This window comes from Mixophyes fleayi, chromosome 9 (genome assembly GCF_038048845.1).
Source record: "Mixophyes fleayi isolate aMixFle1 chromosome 9, aMixFle1.hap1, whole genome shotgun sequence".
NCBI classification, from domain to species: Eukaryota; Metazoa; Chordata; class Amphibia; order Anura; family Limnodynastidae; genus Mixophyes; species Mixophyes fleayi.
The window spans coordinates 64429858-64445046 of NC_134410.1; the positions used below are offsets into that span (position 1 = coordinate 64429858).

Consider the following 15189-nt stretch of genomic DNA (forward strand, 5'->3'; position numbering starts at 1 on the left):
TTACCAACTGCAAGCCGTCCAGCAAATTGTTTCAACCACCTGTCCACCGCCTTGTTAATCCAAGCTAACATGGCACTCAAATACCAACCCTCAAATCTATTGTTTTGTCAAAATGCATATAGAACTGGAGAGCTGACGAGATCTCTGTATAGCTATCAGTACGGATGGGCTTCTCTGAGCAAGTAAAAGCCCGCTAAGGAGGCGATTTCCCTTCTCTCCCATTTTTGTACACTTGCACCTCCTTACAAAACAATACAAAACATTCAAATGACAATTGCAAGCACATTTGGTCAAAAAGGGATCCATTTGAATAGTTGTGGGGTTTGTTTCTTTTGGAGTTATTACCTGTCAAATATTCGAGCCTCTTTAAGAACATTTCCTAAATTAATGTAGGCATCCAGAAAATTAGGATCAAGAGTTACAGCCTGGAAAAAACAAAACAAAAACAAAGTGAAGCAATAGCAAAATGGTTTAACATTTAAAGCGAGCAATAAAGAACTCAATTTGGAAACATTCTAGTACAAAGTTTTGCAGTATAGATTTAAAAGAATGTTTATTATAAATGAAACAAAATGGATTCAATAAAATTTGGTTTGCAGATATATCTTATTTCTCTTTCATCCGGTCTGGGGGACACTGCTTACCATGGGTTGTGGAGGGGAGCTTGGGAGTTGGCACCTAACTAGTTAATTTAGTACTGCTGGCAAACCCCTCCCCTCTACAAACCCCCTGCCTCTTCCTGTCCAGTTTTTTTTTAGGTGCCCTGGAGTTGGGCAGCCTTATTTTTTACTGCTTAGTTTAAATGTTTAAAAATTTATTTTTTTACTTTACTTTTTTAGGTGGCAGCGCTGGAGTGTGTTCTTATATAGAGAACACACTCACAGCTTGGCAGCGCAGGCATTCCCCTGTCAGCTGAGAGCCAGCGGTTCTCACTGACAGGGGCTGAAGACAAGGTGCCTGATTGAAGGGAGTGACAAGCGGTCTCATGGACCGCTGCACTCCCATAGCCTCCCCGATAACCGGCGCTGCCATTGCAGGCATAGAGCGCTGGTTATCGGGTAATGAAGATGGCGGCGGCCATCTTGGATTTCGGCAGAAGCGCCGAGGAGAAGGGGCTAAACCAAGATTCCCCCCCTCAGTCATAGGAGGGGGGCGTCGGATACCTTCCGCTGCGGAGACCTCTGTCCTAGAGGTCTCCACCACTCTGCCACTATTATGATAGTTCTTTTGAAGAAGAAGGAGAAGACATGGAAAAAAGAACTACAGGAAGGGGGAGCTAATACATAGAGTTCCCCCCTTCCTTCAGAGAGAGAGATGGTCCTTCCCAGGTCTTTTGGCGCCAGCACAATCCCGGGAAAAGGAACAGAGCTGAGGAGAAAGCACAGACTGCTGTCAGATCTGCTCCCCAGGGTGGCCTTTGGCTAAGTATCACCTTTATTTACACACATATCTGATGTGGTTATACTGGGCTAGCAGGTTTACTATTATAGCCTCCTACTAGCCATTGATATTTATGGTCTTTACTATTTCAAGTACAACTTTTAGAATATATATCAGTTGTTTACTTGGTATTGCTGTTTTTCATTGCTTATTTACGCTCTCTCTATATTAACTATCTGTATATTCAGCTAGATTTTTTATTACTCTGTGTGCTTGGTGTACCTTCCTTTATAAATATGACAGATAAGGGAAAGGGCCCTATGCCAAAATATTTCACATGTTCAAAATGTAATGTTAAATTACCTAGTGCTCAGAGGGACCCGTTGGTGCTCTGCACAACACGCGAAGCAGAGGCTTCCACTGCACAGATACCGCAGGTTTCAGTCCCACCGTCGGTGGAACCGGTCTGGGTTACCTCCCTTACGCAGTCGGTTAGCTCTTTAGCTCAAATGGTCCTTCAGTCTAACCAGTTGCTGACTACTGTGGCAACTTCTGTGGCTAGTAATGCAAGTTTACAGTCAGACCCCCCGGCTTCCTCAGGTTCTAGTGCTTTGAGTTTGCCGGGACCATCCTCATTACAGACTGACCCAGCCCTGGTTGCTACAGAACCGACATGGTCTACAGCTTTTATCAGAGGGCTGAATAAGCTTAACCAGCTACTTGACCCCTCTAGTACCCCGCCTGCTAAAAGAAAGAGGCCTAGATATGTTAATCCCCTATTGACCCTCTCAGATTCTGAGGAGGAGTCTGAAGAAGAAGGGTAAATTTATTCGGACACTGACCAAGGTCATTCCTCTGAGCAGGGAGAAGTATCTAAGGGCCAATTTGTAAACGATTTGGTTTTAACGGTAAGACAGGCGTTGGATCTCCCGGAACCGGAAGATGTAACCCCCAGAGACAGAAGTCTCTTTAAAAAGGCCAAGAGGAAGGCCAGCCGTTTTCCTCCCTCCGCGGAACTTAGAGATATCGCTGAAGGGGCATGGAAACATCCCGATAAAAGATTTTCTATCCCCAAGAGGTTCTCTTCCCTGTATCCCTTACAGGAAGAAGTGGCTCGCTGGGAAAGTATTCCCAAGGTGGACATTCCCATTGCTCGCTTAGCAAAACATACTTTACTCCCAGCCCCGGGTTCAGCGTCCCTGCCGGACGCCAATGACCGCAAGGTTGAATCACAGCTCAAATCCATATTTGCGGCTGCGGGTTCTGCCTTTAGACCCACATTTGCCTCGGCCTGGGTGGCTAGAGCCATGGAGGCATGGGCAGACCAGCTAGCTGAGGCCTTACAGGACTCCGAATTTCTTCCCCTAGCCTTACACCTAAAGGAGGCTTCGGGGTATATTTATGAAGCAGCCCAGAACTCAGCGGCAGTCTCCTCTTCCATTCAGGCGGCCTCCATTTCAGCCAGAAGGACGCTTTGGTTGAAATCCTGGGAAGGTGATGCGGAATCGAAAAGGTCCGTTGAAATTATTCCCTTCTCGGCTGCAGGTTTGTTCGGCCCGGAATTAGATACCCTTATTTCCCAGGCCACGGGGGGCAAGAGCACGTCCTTGCCAGTCTATGCTAGCAGGAGCCGCGCCCCGAGGGGTAGCTCCTTTCGTCAGCCCTTTCGTGGGGCCTCTCCCCATAGGGGACAGCCCTTTAGAGGCAGGCAATCCAATTCCAGAGGCTCCTCTACCAGAGGGAGGTCCTCGTTTGCATCCAAACGCCAGGCCCCTAAATCTCAGGAGAAGCCTGCGTCCTGACGACCACCCTGTATTGCAGGGGGTGCCTGTGGGGGGACGTCTGTCTCTGTTTTACGAACAGTGGGCAGCGTCTTCCCAAGATCCTTGGATTCGGGGAATTTTTTCAGAGGGGTACAAAATAGACCTTTCAGGCCCGGCTCCACGCCGTTACTTACAGGCCCCTCTTTCCCGAAATCCAGTAAAAAGACAGGCTATACAGGATTGTGTAGCTTCTCTTCTAGCTCAGAGGGTCATCGCCAAGGTTCCAGATTGCCAGATAGGAACAGGGTTTTATTCCAACCTATTCCTAGTCCCAAAGCCGGACGGCTCCTTTCGTCCTATCTTAAATCTAAAGGGCCTCAATGTTCACTTAAGGGTGGACAAGTTTCGGATGGAATCTCTAAGGTCAGTGATAAACGGCCTAGAGAAAGATCAGTTCATAGCGTCCATAGATATAAAGGACACGTATCTCCATATTCCCATTTGGATCCACCATCAGTCCCTTCTCAGATTTTCGGTGGGATCAGTTCACTATCAGTTTCGGGCCCTCCCCTTTGGCCTATCAACAGCGCCAAGGGTCTTCACAAAGATTATGTCAGTGATGGCAGCATGTCTTCACCTGCAGGGTGTTCAGGTCGTTCCTTATTTGGACGACCTGCTAATCAAGGCTTCCTCAGAGAGTTGCCTAAGCTATCACCTATCCCTCACCCAAGCGGTTCTCGAGGGTCACGGATGGCTGATAAATTTAAGGAAATCCCAGTTGGTTCTGTGTCAGCGCATGGTGTTCCTGGGACTCATCATGGACACCAGCAAGCAAAGGATATTTCTCCCAGTAAAGAAGATCACCTCTATTCAGAAGGTAACCTCCCAGGTTCTGTCTTCTCCCAGACCCTCAATGCACTTGTGCATGAGGCTACTGGGAAAGATGGTGGCCTCCTTCGAGACCATTCCCTTCGGGCGAGCTCATTCTCGATGTTTCCAGTGGGACCTATTGTCGAAGTGGTCAGGTTCACACCTACGCCTAGATCTTCAAAAGATTTCTCTATCCAAGAGGGCGAGAACATCTCTTCAGTGGTGGATGTGCCAGGATCACTTAAATGTGGGCAGATCCTTCGCACCTTGGTCGTGGATCATAGCCACGACGGACGCCAGCCTCAAAGGTTGGGGGGCGGTGGTCCTGCACCTCCGGCTCCAGGGATGTTGGTCGGTTCAGGAGTCGGCTCTCCCAATAAATGTATTGGAATTGAAGGCCATTCTTCTAGCCCTTCAGGGAGCACAATCCCTTCTTCAGGGCCACCCAGTCCGTATCCAGTCCGACAATGCCACGGCCGTGGCATATGTCAACAGACAAGGAGGAACCAGGAGCGCAGCAGCGATGGATATCGCAGCCCAAATATTGGTTTGGGCAGAGCTATATGTTCCGGCAATATCAGCAGTTTTCATTCCAGGAATAGAAAACTGGGAGGCGGACTATCTAAGTCGAAACCAGATGATGCCGGGGGAGTGGTCACTTTACCCGGAAGTCTTCCAATCTCTGGTTCACAGGTGGGGTCTTCCAGACATAGACCTCATGGCTTCCAGACACAAGAAAAAGGTCCACAGGTTCTGCGCAAGGGTAAGAGATCCCCTAGCGGCGGCAGTGGACGTCCTGACGATGTCATGGGAATTCAGTATGGGATATGTTTCCTCCGATCCCCATGCTTCCTCGCGTCCTCAGACGAGTTCGACAGGGTTCCCTACCAGCAATTCTGGTAGCCCCCTTCTGGCCACGGCGTGTGTGGTTCGCAGAAATAATATCTATGGCGGAAGGTCCGGGATTCCACCTTCCGTATCGTCATGACCTTCTTCTTCAAGGTCCATTCCATCACCAGAATTTACATCAGCTCAATTTAACGGCATGGCTGTTGAAGCCAGCCTTTGGAGGGCTAGAGGGTTTTCTTCCAGTGTAATTCAAACGTTGATGCGAGCTAGGAAACCAGTGTCATCTCGCATCTATCACCGGATTTGGAAGGCATATATTAGATGGTGTGAAAGTAGGACATACCACTCGTCCTCCTTTCGCCTCCCTCGCTTGTTAGCTTTCCTTCAGCGTGGCTTAGAAGCAGGCCTTAGATTAGGCTCCTTAAAGGTTCAGGTTTCAGCCCTTTCGATATTTTTCCATACGAAGTTGGCTGACTTACCAGACATTAGGACTTTTTTCCAAGGAGTTCTCCATATACAGCCTCCTTATGTCCCTCCTACAGCTCCATGGGATCTCAATCTGGTTCTGGACATGCTCAAGGGACCCCCCTTCGAGCCTTTGAACAAGGCGGATTTGAAGTGTTTGACCTGGAAGGTCCTTTTTCTTCTGGCTATTGCCTCTGCTCGCAGAGTTTCTGAATTAGGAGCCCTGTCCTGTCGGGAACCTTATTTGGTGTTCCACGAGGACAGAGCGGTGTTAAGAACCCTTCCTTCCTTTGTGCCAAAGGTAGTTTCGGCTTTTCATCTAAACCAGGAAATAATTGTTCCGGTTTTCTCATCCACTTCTCATACGGATCAGCAATCGATGAAAAAGTTGGATGTGGTTAGAGCTCTCCGCATTTATGTTAAAAGAACTTCCCAGATTAGACGGACTGACTCACTGTTTGTTCTTTATGACGCTAATAAGAGAGGCTGGCCAGCCTCAACAATCCATCGCCAGATGGATTACGTCTACCATCAGGCAAGCTTATATTAATGCTAGCCGTGCTGTGCCGGAGAGACTTACGGCCCATTCCACCAGATCGGTGGGGGCCTCGTGGGCAGCAAGGAATGGAGCTTCTGCGGACCAGCTTTGCAGGGCAGCCACCTGGTCCTCTGTCCACACCTTTACCAAATTTTACCAGTTTAATATATTTGCCTCTGCGGATGCAAATTTCGCTCGTAGTGCTTCACGAGCAGGATTTTCAGAGTAGTCCCACCCTTAGGGGGCTGCTTTAGAACGTCCCCATGGTAAGCAGTGTCCCCCAGACCGGATGAAAGAGAAAAGAGGATTTATGTACTTACGTTAAATCCGTTTCTCTGATTCCGTCTGGGGGACACTGCGATCCCTCCCTTCTGTTTTTCTTCTGTGTGTTCTTGTGTGACTGCCCTTTTTTATCTTGGGCTTGTTAAAACTAACTGGACAGGAAGAGGCAGGGGGTTTGTAGAGGGGAGGGGTTTACCAGCAGTACTAAATTAACTAGTTAGGTGCCAACTCCCAAGCTCCCCTCCACAACCCATGGTAAGCAGAGTCCCCCAGACGGAATCAGAGAAACGGATTTAACGTAAGTACATAAATCCTCTTTTTACAAGCGTGGTTTATTATTTCTATTAAAAATTTTAACAGTGGTGTCACAAAAAAAATAAAATGAAACATGCAATTTCTGCCGGAATGTGAAGTTTCCCTAGATGAAAAGAAGTTCCCAGCCATGACCAAAGACTATCTAATGACAAGGATCTAAAACATCCAGGATTGTTAGAGACATTAAGAGATCTTGACAGGAGTGCATACCTTCTCAAAATGATGAATAGCAAGCCAGATCTCTCCTTGTGCGTTAAATACACAACCAAGATTACTCCAAGCAACTGCAAAGTTTGGTTGTGTCTCAATTGCTTTCAGGTAACAAGCCTTATAAGAATTCAAACAAAGGAAAGGAAGAAAGAGGGATTTGGGAAAGAAAAATAAATAAGTGTTAGAATTCCTCCTCCAAACAGAAAAAAAGTGAACCTGCAGCATAGGCTCGCCAGCGCTTGATAAACCGCGCAAGTCGATGAATCCTACGCCAGCGCAAAACCCAAACCAAAATGCAAGCAGCCATTTCTGAGTTAGGCCATTCTTCATGTCAACATTTGTCATGAGCACAAAAATACCTTCATAAAAGTAGGTTACTATTTAGTATCACAAATTTAAATGTTTATCAATTTACTAGCACTTATGAGTGAACAAGAGTCATAAGCAGAGGTGGCATGAAAACCAGAAATGATAAGATTGCAAACAGGTCTGGGTCCCTGTAATGCAAGCGCCAAATTCGCAAGCGCTCCCATGCTAGACAGCAACACTACACTATCGCAGCACATCGCAGTTGCGCTGGCAATGTTAACAGCCAATCTGATAGCAGACCAGAGTCTGACAAATTATAATTTAAAATGGAAAAACACCATCTCCCTCCATTATGACAAAATTCTAGAACACTAATAGCTACAGGTTAACCATCAAATTGACTGTTCACAATTATTTCTTCCCACGCAAAGCGCAATCCGCAGCGCAGCCTTTGCGCTACTGCAGGCTCACAGCGCATGATGAGGAGCAAAACGATTCAGTCCAAACAAAGAAGAAAAAAAATAAAAAAAATAAATAAAAAAAAAAGGAAAAAAATAATAATGAACATCTGGAAGTTAGAAGCTGACATCTAAACTAGCTCCAATTTTTCTTAAATAGTATATTTTTTCCTTTAAAGAATTGTGGCTAGTGGTATATATTTTTGTATTTTAATTGCTTGTAAATAAAAAATTTTAAGCCGTTTCTGAAGCCACAAGACAGAAGGATTCAGGCATGGAGCAAATGGTTTTGTTGTGGCAGTTACAAACCCGTTACCATATTTTCTCATTCGGTGCGTTCCTTGCTGGAAGAGGAGGAGGTGCATGTCTGCCTAGATCCAGGCCTCGAGCTCCCTTCAGCGAGGCACCTTACGCATGGAATAGCAGTTTTCACCCCCTGAAACCTTCTAAATACAATATCAGTGGTAAAAACCAAAAACAAGAGAGAAAATAAAACAATATCATTAGTAAAAAGATCTCAATAAAGCAAGTGAAATGCTTTTGGATATGCTCTATGATTTAGACAAGGACATGTCAAGCTGGTTTTCATATGTTTATCATGCAGGAAGTTCTGGGGTGGTGGCAGAGTGCATGGCTGGAAGAAAGGCTCTAAAATTCAGAAATGGTACAATTTAGTTTTTCCTATGAGGAAACAGCTGGCTTGATATTGTAAATGCACTGATTAAGAAAGAAAGTCATATTTTATTGAAATATTTGATTCTTTAAATCCTCGCCATAGTCTCTGAAACTAGGTGCCTCCAGATCTCTGAAATAAAGAAATCAGCATCCTACGCAGGCGCAGTTTGCTCCTATGCCAGCAACGCTGAAGCAGCAGTGAAGTGCAATAGGTGTTAGCTGTCCATATGATGGGCTGAGAACCAAAAGACATAGAATAGTCCAAGTGCTTTTATTTTTAATTAAATATTCCCTTATATAAATATGTCGGTATCTGAGATCCCACCTTTACTGGAATAAAGCTTCACTACCTAACAAGGTCTCATGACAAATGGACAGCTACTCTGCAGTTACACTCCATGCCTTTGCATGCGCGTGGGGTTTGGAGTAACACAGGGTTTTCACACATGACCTCACGTTTCTCCCAACTCCTTTCCCTGGCAGCGCAGACACACAAGGTGGCTTGTAACAAGACTGCTGGATCCCACAATTACAGTTCACAAACAAGTGCAAAGCTGTAAAATTACATTAAACATTTCAATTGTCAAGATTTTTAAAAGTTAACTGCTAGAAGCCACCTTAATATATCATTATTTTCTTTCCATCAGTCCATTTTCTTAATACAAACCAGCATCAGTCCTTCAGTAGATATAACTGGCCATCTATTTAATGATGGCAAAGCATTTTGAATCAGATGGAAGTTTTTTTTGCAGGTCAGCCTTTCTTCCACATAGAAGGAACATGTACTGCAGGAACAGGAGTTAAAAAGTGGGCTCTTTGGTTGGGTTTGTAGTGCCTACAAGTTCATCAGCGGAGATGAACTAGTGGACCAATTGCCAATTGAAAGTGGCCGTTGATTTAAATCAAGGAGATAAGAATAACCTTTGTAAAATGAAAACCTCCAAGAAAAGGTTTAACATACAGCTGTACAGCTCCTCACTGACTGGAGGTGCTGCACATTCCACTACACTGTTGGGTCATGCTTCTCAATTTATAGCCTCATTCCATTAACACACCGCAGTAAACACTGTATAAAGCTAAACTGAGCAGAACTGAAGATTCAGATTTGAGACTGCAAAACAAATAAAAAAATAAAATAAAGTAATATCAGGATACTAGAAACTTACCTTAGCTTCTTCTAAGCGACCTAGGGCTTTAAGTAGATTACCCAGGTCACTTCGAACACAGTACAAATCCTGTTAGGGAGGAAGGGGAAAAGTTAATGCCAAGTGAAAATTAGAGAAATGCATCAAATAACTCATATTTACAGACAACAGTGAACAAAATAAAGTACTTGTAAAGCTATGCAATTATCGTGCAGCTCACACAATTCACATCCATTAGGTCAGATATTGCATGGGTGCATACACTCCCACGATCATGTTTTATTGTACCACCACAGATTGCATCTGTTGATTTTTTATATTCACACTTCCTAAAAATCACAATCAGACAAATGTGGAAGTGTGTGCGCACATACAACTGTCTGTGCAACACTACTGCCGATCGTTTCTATGTATATCTGTAGAGTGTTAACGAAGTCATGAGCTTTACAGCAGATGGTTATGAGAGATAATGATCACAGATCTGAAGGCAAATTGTGTAGGTGTGTATGCATGAAGCAGCATGCTCATCATGACTTTCAATCATTGGTGAAAACGTTACAGAAGTTGCATCCGATATGATTACATACTTGTGTACCCAGCTTAAAAGACATGTTAGGCTCCAATTTTAAGACAACAAGGCAAGGGTGGGTAAAATTAGGTGGATATCACAGGCTACAATTTAATGTAATAGCCATCAATATGCACAACCACCGAAACCTATAGATCACCAGCGAAATGACTTACAGGATTGTACTGAAGGGCCGACACATAGGCCTGTACTGCACCCTCCATATCGCCAGCAGCCACCAAAGCTGCAGCCAGATTAATATATCCATCGATGAAGTCTGGTTTCAGCCGTAGTGCATGCCGATAATGCTCAATGGCCTCTTGCAGCTGTCCTCGCTCTTTGTACACATTTCCTAGGTTCGAATAAGCTTCTGCTAGAAGTGGATTTTGCTTAATTGCCAATGTGCTAAAATGGGCTGACCTGCAGAAGACAAAAAAAATAAAAAATACTTTGTTTCCTGCTTATACAAATATTAGGCATTGTATTTAAGCAATGCTCTACATTTTTTTTGTTTAAATCACAAGTAATTACTGAGCAAGTGAAAAAACAGCCAGGGCAACAATAAAAGGTCTTATAAGCAGTGTTCTTCCCAGCACTTATTTCCCAGGTGCTCCACCAGGTTGTTTTTACTTAAGACACCCAGCTCTTAAAGTTCAACACTATTCTAATAGAATAAACCATTGTTTCTCCTATTAGAACAGGCACTATGAGCATTACAGCCCGCAGTGTGTGTGTTAGACCTCTGACCACCTGTCTGATCAGTCCTGGCAAGTGTGGGCAATAACTTCCAACATATTTCATTATTGCAAAGCATCACAACTGTCCCCACCCAGCTGGCAAAATTTTCTGGAGAGAACACTGCTATAAATTTTAGTAAGAAATTACATGCCTTTAAACATCATACATTAAAAAGAACCAGCATTTTTTTGTATTTATTGTGTGTGATGTTTCTTTAGACATCACACTGATTTAAAGATCTGCTGGCAGTGAATTGAAAAATATGAGTCCCAGCCATTTGTTTAGAACACTTTTTTCACCAGAAAAATGAAATGTTAAACACAGATAAAAACCTGCACTCACCTGTCGAGTCTGCGACACTGGAAATGAATGGAAGAAAGTAGTAGTAGGACACCAGTATTATCAGGCTCTTGTCTCCAAAGCTGCATACAATGTCTTTCAGCGGCTTCAAAGTCCCCTGCCTGATATTCACGATGAGCCAACTCCGCTAACCCTTGGAAGGAAAGCATACGTTTCGTTGGTTCTAGAGAATCATCAAAACATCCAGGGGGAAAGCAGTAATTAGAAAATTGAAATAAAAGAAAATAAAAAATAAAACGGATGTAAAAAAGAAGAAAAAAAAAAAAAAAAGTAAATAAAAAGATGATGCATAGCAAATAAAAACATGGTATGAAGCATGATTTCAACCAAAAATCATTAGTGCCCGAGAAATGCAGTCTTTACTACCATAGTCTAGTCCAGTGGATCCCAAACTTTCTCAGTTCGGGGCACCCTTGGTGTCCCCAATAATGTTTTCAAGGCACCCCTAAGCCAAAATATTTACCAAGTAGTCTCCCGCCTTGCTTACCACCAGCCCTGTCCGTGGCACCCCTGTGAGATCACTGAGGCACCCCAGGGAGCCACGGCACACAGTTTGGGAACCACTGGTCTAGTCCATCATAAGTGCCATGATAATCAGCTGGCTGATAACATTTTAAAAAAGATCAACAAAATTTGAATATGCTCCTGGAGCACTTTAATAGAGCTGTAAAAATATTTTATTCACATCCAAGTCTAGAGAAACCGAATTGATATTGCTGAAGAAAATCTGTCAAATTTCCCCAACACTAAAATCCCTAACTTTGCAAAGGGTAAAGAAACAAAGATGATGTGGTCAGGAGACCACAGATATATGTGGTTAAGTTTAAGTTACGGAAACAGAAAATGTTGAATTTATTTTCATGGGAGTCTGTCAACCTTTGAAGAATGTCTGATACAGATTTTATTCTAGTACAGTACCATTCATTGAAGTCCCAAAAGAATCAAATTGTTACAACAGTAACTATTTCATTTAGAAGCATATGGGGAAGTCTAGTCTATAATAGTCTCAAAAATAATCCATACATCAACCATTCAAGTTAAATTATATATTGTATACGTTTTTGTTTTTTATAAGAGACACTTCTAATAGAAGTTAACTTGACTTGGTATACCAACATAATTCAAAACAACGGATGATGTTATAAGTTTGATATGTACATTTGTATTATAAATGGGTTGTATTTAACCAGTTTCAGAACAATTATACTGTTGCTGCAGCAACTCTAGTATGAGATCCCATCCAGATCAGATATGGATCTGCTGCTAATGATTGCCCTGATGCAAGCTTGTGTTTGTTCATGATCGGTTTCTAATTTTAAGGGATCACAGGTGGTAATAGATTTTTAGTGGTGTATTCACATTTTATACTATAAAAAGCATAATCCAAGAATATGATGCAATTCGAAAAAAAACAAAACAAAGATATACCCAGAAACTTGGTATGTTCAACCCAATAATTGATATATTAATGCATTTAACTCCCAAGAGAGCCCTACTTACAATATACCTTTATATATTTCTCCATCTCTATACTACTCTCCCAGAATGAGAGACTCAAGAATTTATATTATAATCTATATTTGTATTTCAAGAAACTTAAGATTCTGTTTTGGCAAGAACTATAATACGTTTCCTTTATAAAATCTAGATGTTTTTGATGCATACATCTCCGTGAACAACTAGAAGTATTTTGCATATTAAAAGGCACTAATGAATGGAATGAGACCATAAAAAAAAAAAAAAAAAAAAAAAAAAAAAAAGGACAATAGAAGCATAATACTACAGAGGGGAAATTATACATAACATAATCATAGTATTTATTTCCTTGGTCCTTTATAGCAATCATAACAAAGTTAAAAGTGCTTTAACACTACACACCAAATGTAGCAACCTATAAAGAGAGAAATCCACAAAGAACTAAACCCGAAAAGAAATGTTGAAATGTCACTCTTAAAGAGGCAGTACCAGGAAAATACGTGTCAACTTCAATATGTAGTGTCCATTAGGCATTTACATTTTTGATTAGTTATTTTTTTTTTCATTGTTGCAGTAAAGTAGAAATGCCGAAGGTCTATAATGGAACCAAATGCATACTAAATGTTGACATTTTGATTTCCTAGTTTTCAACAAGATGGACCAAACACCTACTCAGTACAATTTCAGTTTCAACTGTTTATTAATTGCAATGGTATATAATGTCAACACCAATTAAATGTAAAATGTGCTCACTGCAGGCTATGTATCTGTTAAAGCCTGTGACTTACTTAAGAGGCCAATCCGACCTCTGCCTTTGAGCCAGAATCAGTAATCCATATGGCCACACAGAACAAGATCAAGCCATTGGGTGCACAGATCATATATCAGAATCTCTTCTAGAATACATTAGGACCTGCAAGTGTAGGCCACAATCACGATCTAATATTCGTTATCTTCGTAGTGTTCTCTCCACGCATTGTTGGGTGCCCCTCCAGGCAAAAATTGCATGCCCATCGGCACTCACTGTGACGTGGCCAAAAGTCGCGTTGCATGGATAGCTGTGCGCCTTTTGGCCGCATCACAGTAGGTGACCGAAGACATGGGATTTGTGCTGGGGTCACTGCCTTTCGGCTGAGTCACAGGGGCTGTTAAAACTTCAGGGGAGAGGGGGAGGGCACCTGTATAAAAGAAATGGTGTGTTTGCCAGCGGTTCACTTGCTGGTGAACTGTGAAGACAGTGTTTTATTGGGAGCGCCTTCTGTGTATAGCCAGCATTTTGCATTTGTGTAGTATCTAGGCACCTTTAAAAAAATATAAACAAAAAAAAAGAAAAAAAAAGTATCTAGCATTTGAGCAGTATCTGGTTGGTGTTATAAAGCATATCTGTGTTCAATTAGCTGTTACCCATAATTAGAAATTAAATAAAAAAACAATCTTAAGTTTCTTTAAGAAAAATAAAAAGTACAAACACAAAGGCAGATATTTCCAACAAGGACATAGCAGACAAGGCTGGTCCATTTTGTAACTGCATGAAAAATGTTTCTCTAAACATCACAGTGACTGTGTTAAAACATATCAGTGGTTGTTGGTAAAAGATAATGGAATAATGTGTTCCAGGTGTATAAAATATAGAAAGTGACCAGCCACAAACAAGGAAGTGACCTGGGTGACTATTCCATGCAAAAGACTTGGAAAAGAAAGTTTAATTGACCATAAGCAAAGTAAAATACACACCGATTAACCTTCAAATATACTTCAAAAACAAGTTTTTGAAGAAACTGGGTTAGGGAAAATTGAACAACAGAGAAATACTTTTGTGGGAGCTTTAAGAACTATGTAGTGGTTGGCAAAGAACAAACTACTACATAATATGGAAATTTGCTTGAGCACTGCAAGGCAATGGGTTGTACATACTTAAAACATCTTCATATTGAAAAGAATGCAGATTACATGTCGGAAAAAATAATGGAGGAATTCCTTGACATCTTAGCTCACAAATAAGACATGAATTACTTCAGAGTTTTGTGTTATGAAACTAGACATCTTGGTTTTGAACAGCTTAATACATTAAATAACGTTTGTCAACTTAAAAAAAAAAATAAAAACATTACTGATAGTTTTATATCAACATTGATGGAAAAGCTGAAACTATAAACAGAAATAATTGAAAAAATTGCTAACAGTGTTGAAAAAAATAAATAAAAAATCTAACTTGGTGGGTCTAGGCTCCAATGGAGTAGCTGTTATGATTGGGAAGCACAAAGGAGCAGCAAAACTATTAAAAGATGAAAGAGATAATGGTCAACTGTCATAGTATTAACCACCGCCTGGCTCTCGCTAGTGCCCAAACAGCTGCTGAGGGTGCCTTATTTAGTAAAATTTGATGATATCTTAAGACAACTGATGTTTTTTCAAAATTTCCCAGTCAGAATGACTGACTTAACCGAAATCCAGGGGGCAGCACAGTGGCCTAGTGGTTAGCACGTCTGTCTCACAGCACTGGGGTCATGAGTTCGATTCCCGACCATGGCTTTATCTGTGTGGAGTTTGTATGTTCTCCCTGTGTTTGCGTGGGTTTCCTCCGGGTGCTCCGGTTTCCTCCCACACTCCAAAAACATACTGGTAGGGTAATTGGCTGCAATTAAAAAAATTGACCCTAGTCTCTCCCTCTCTGTCTGTCTGTCTCTGTGTGTGAATGTGTGTCTATAGTAGGGAATTTAGACTGTAAGCTCCAATGGGGCAGGGACTGATGTGAATGAGTTCTCTGTACAGCGCTGCGGAATTAGTG

General features: G+C 42.3%; 1 protein-coding gene across 4 annotated transcripts in view; it reads right to left on the reverse strand.

The window, feature by feature from the left end:
* OGT (O-linked N-acetylglucosamine (GlcNAc) transferase) overlaps positions 1–15189 on the reverse strand; it is a 57548-nt gene that overhangs the window by 32383 nt on the left and 9976 nt on the right. For 2 of the 4 annotated variants that reach the window (XM_075184444.1, XM_075184442.1), the window contains exons 2-6: positions 10908–11088; positions 10004–10247; positions 9281–9349; positions 6673–6789; positions 346–425 (exon numbers count right to left, since the gene is read on the reverse strand). In XM_075184444.1, the coding sequence (XP_075040545.1) occupies positions 346–425; positions 6673–6789; positions 9281–9349; positions 10004–10247; positions 10908–11088 (691 nt within the window). The other 2 variants (XM_075184443.1, XM_075184445.1) reach the window with 2 other exon arrangements.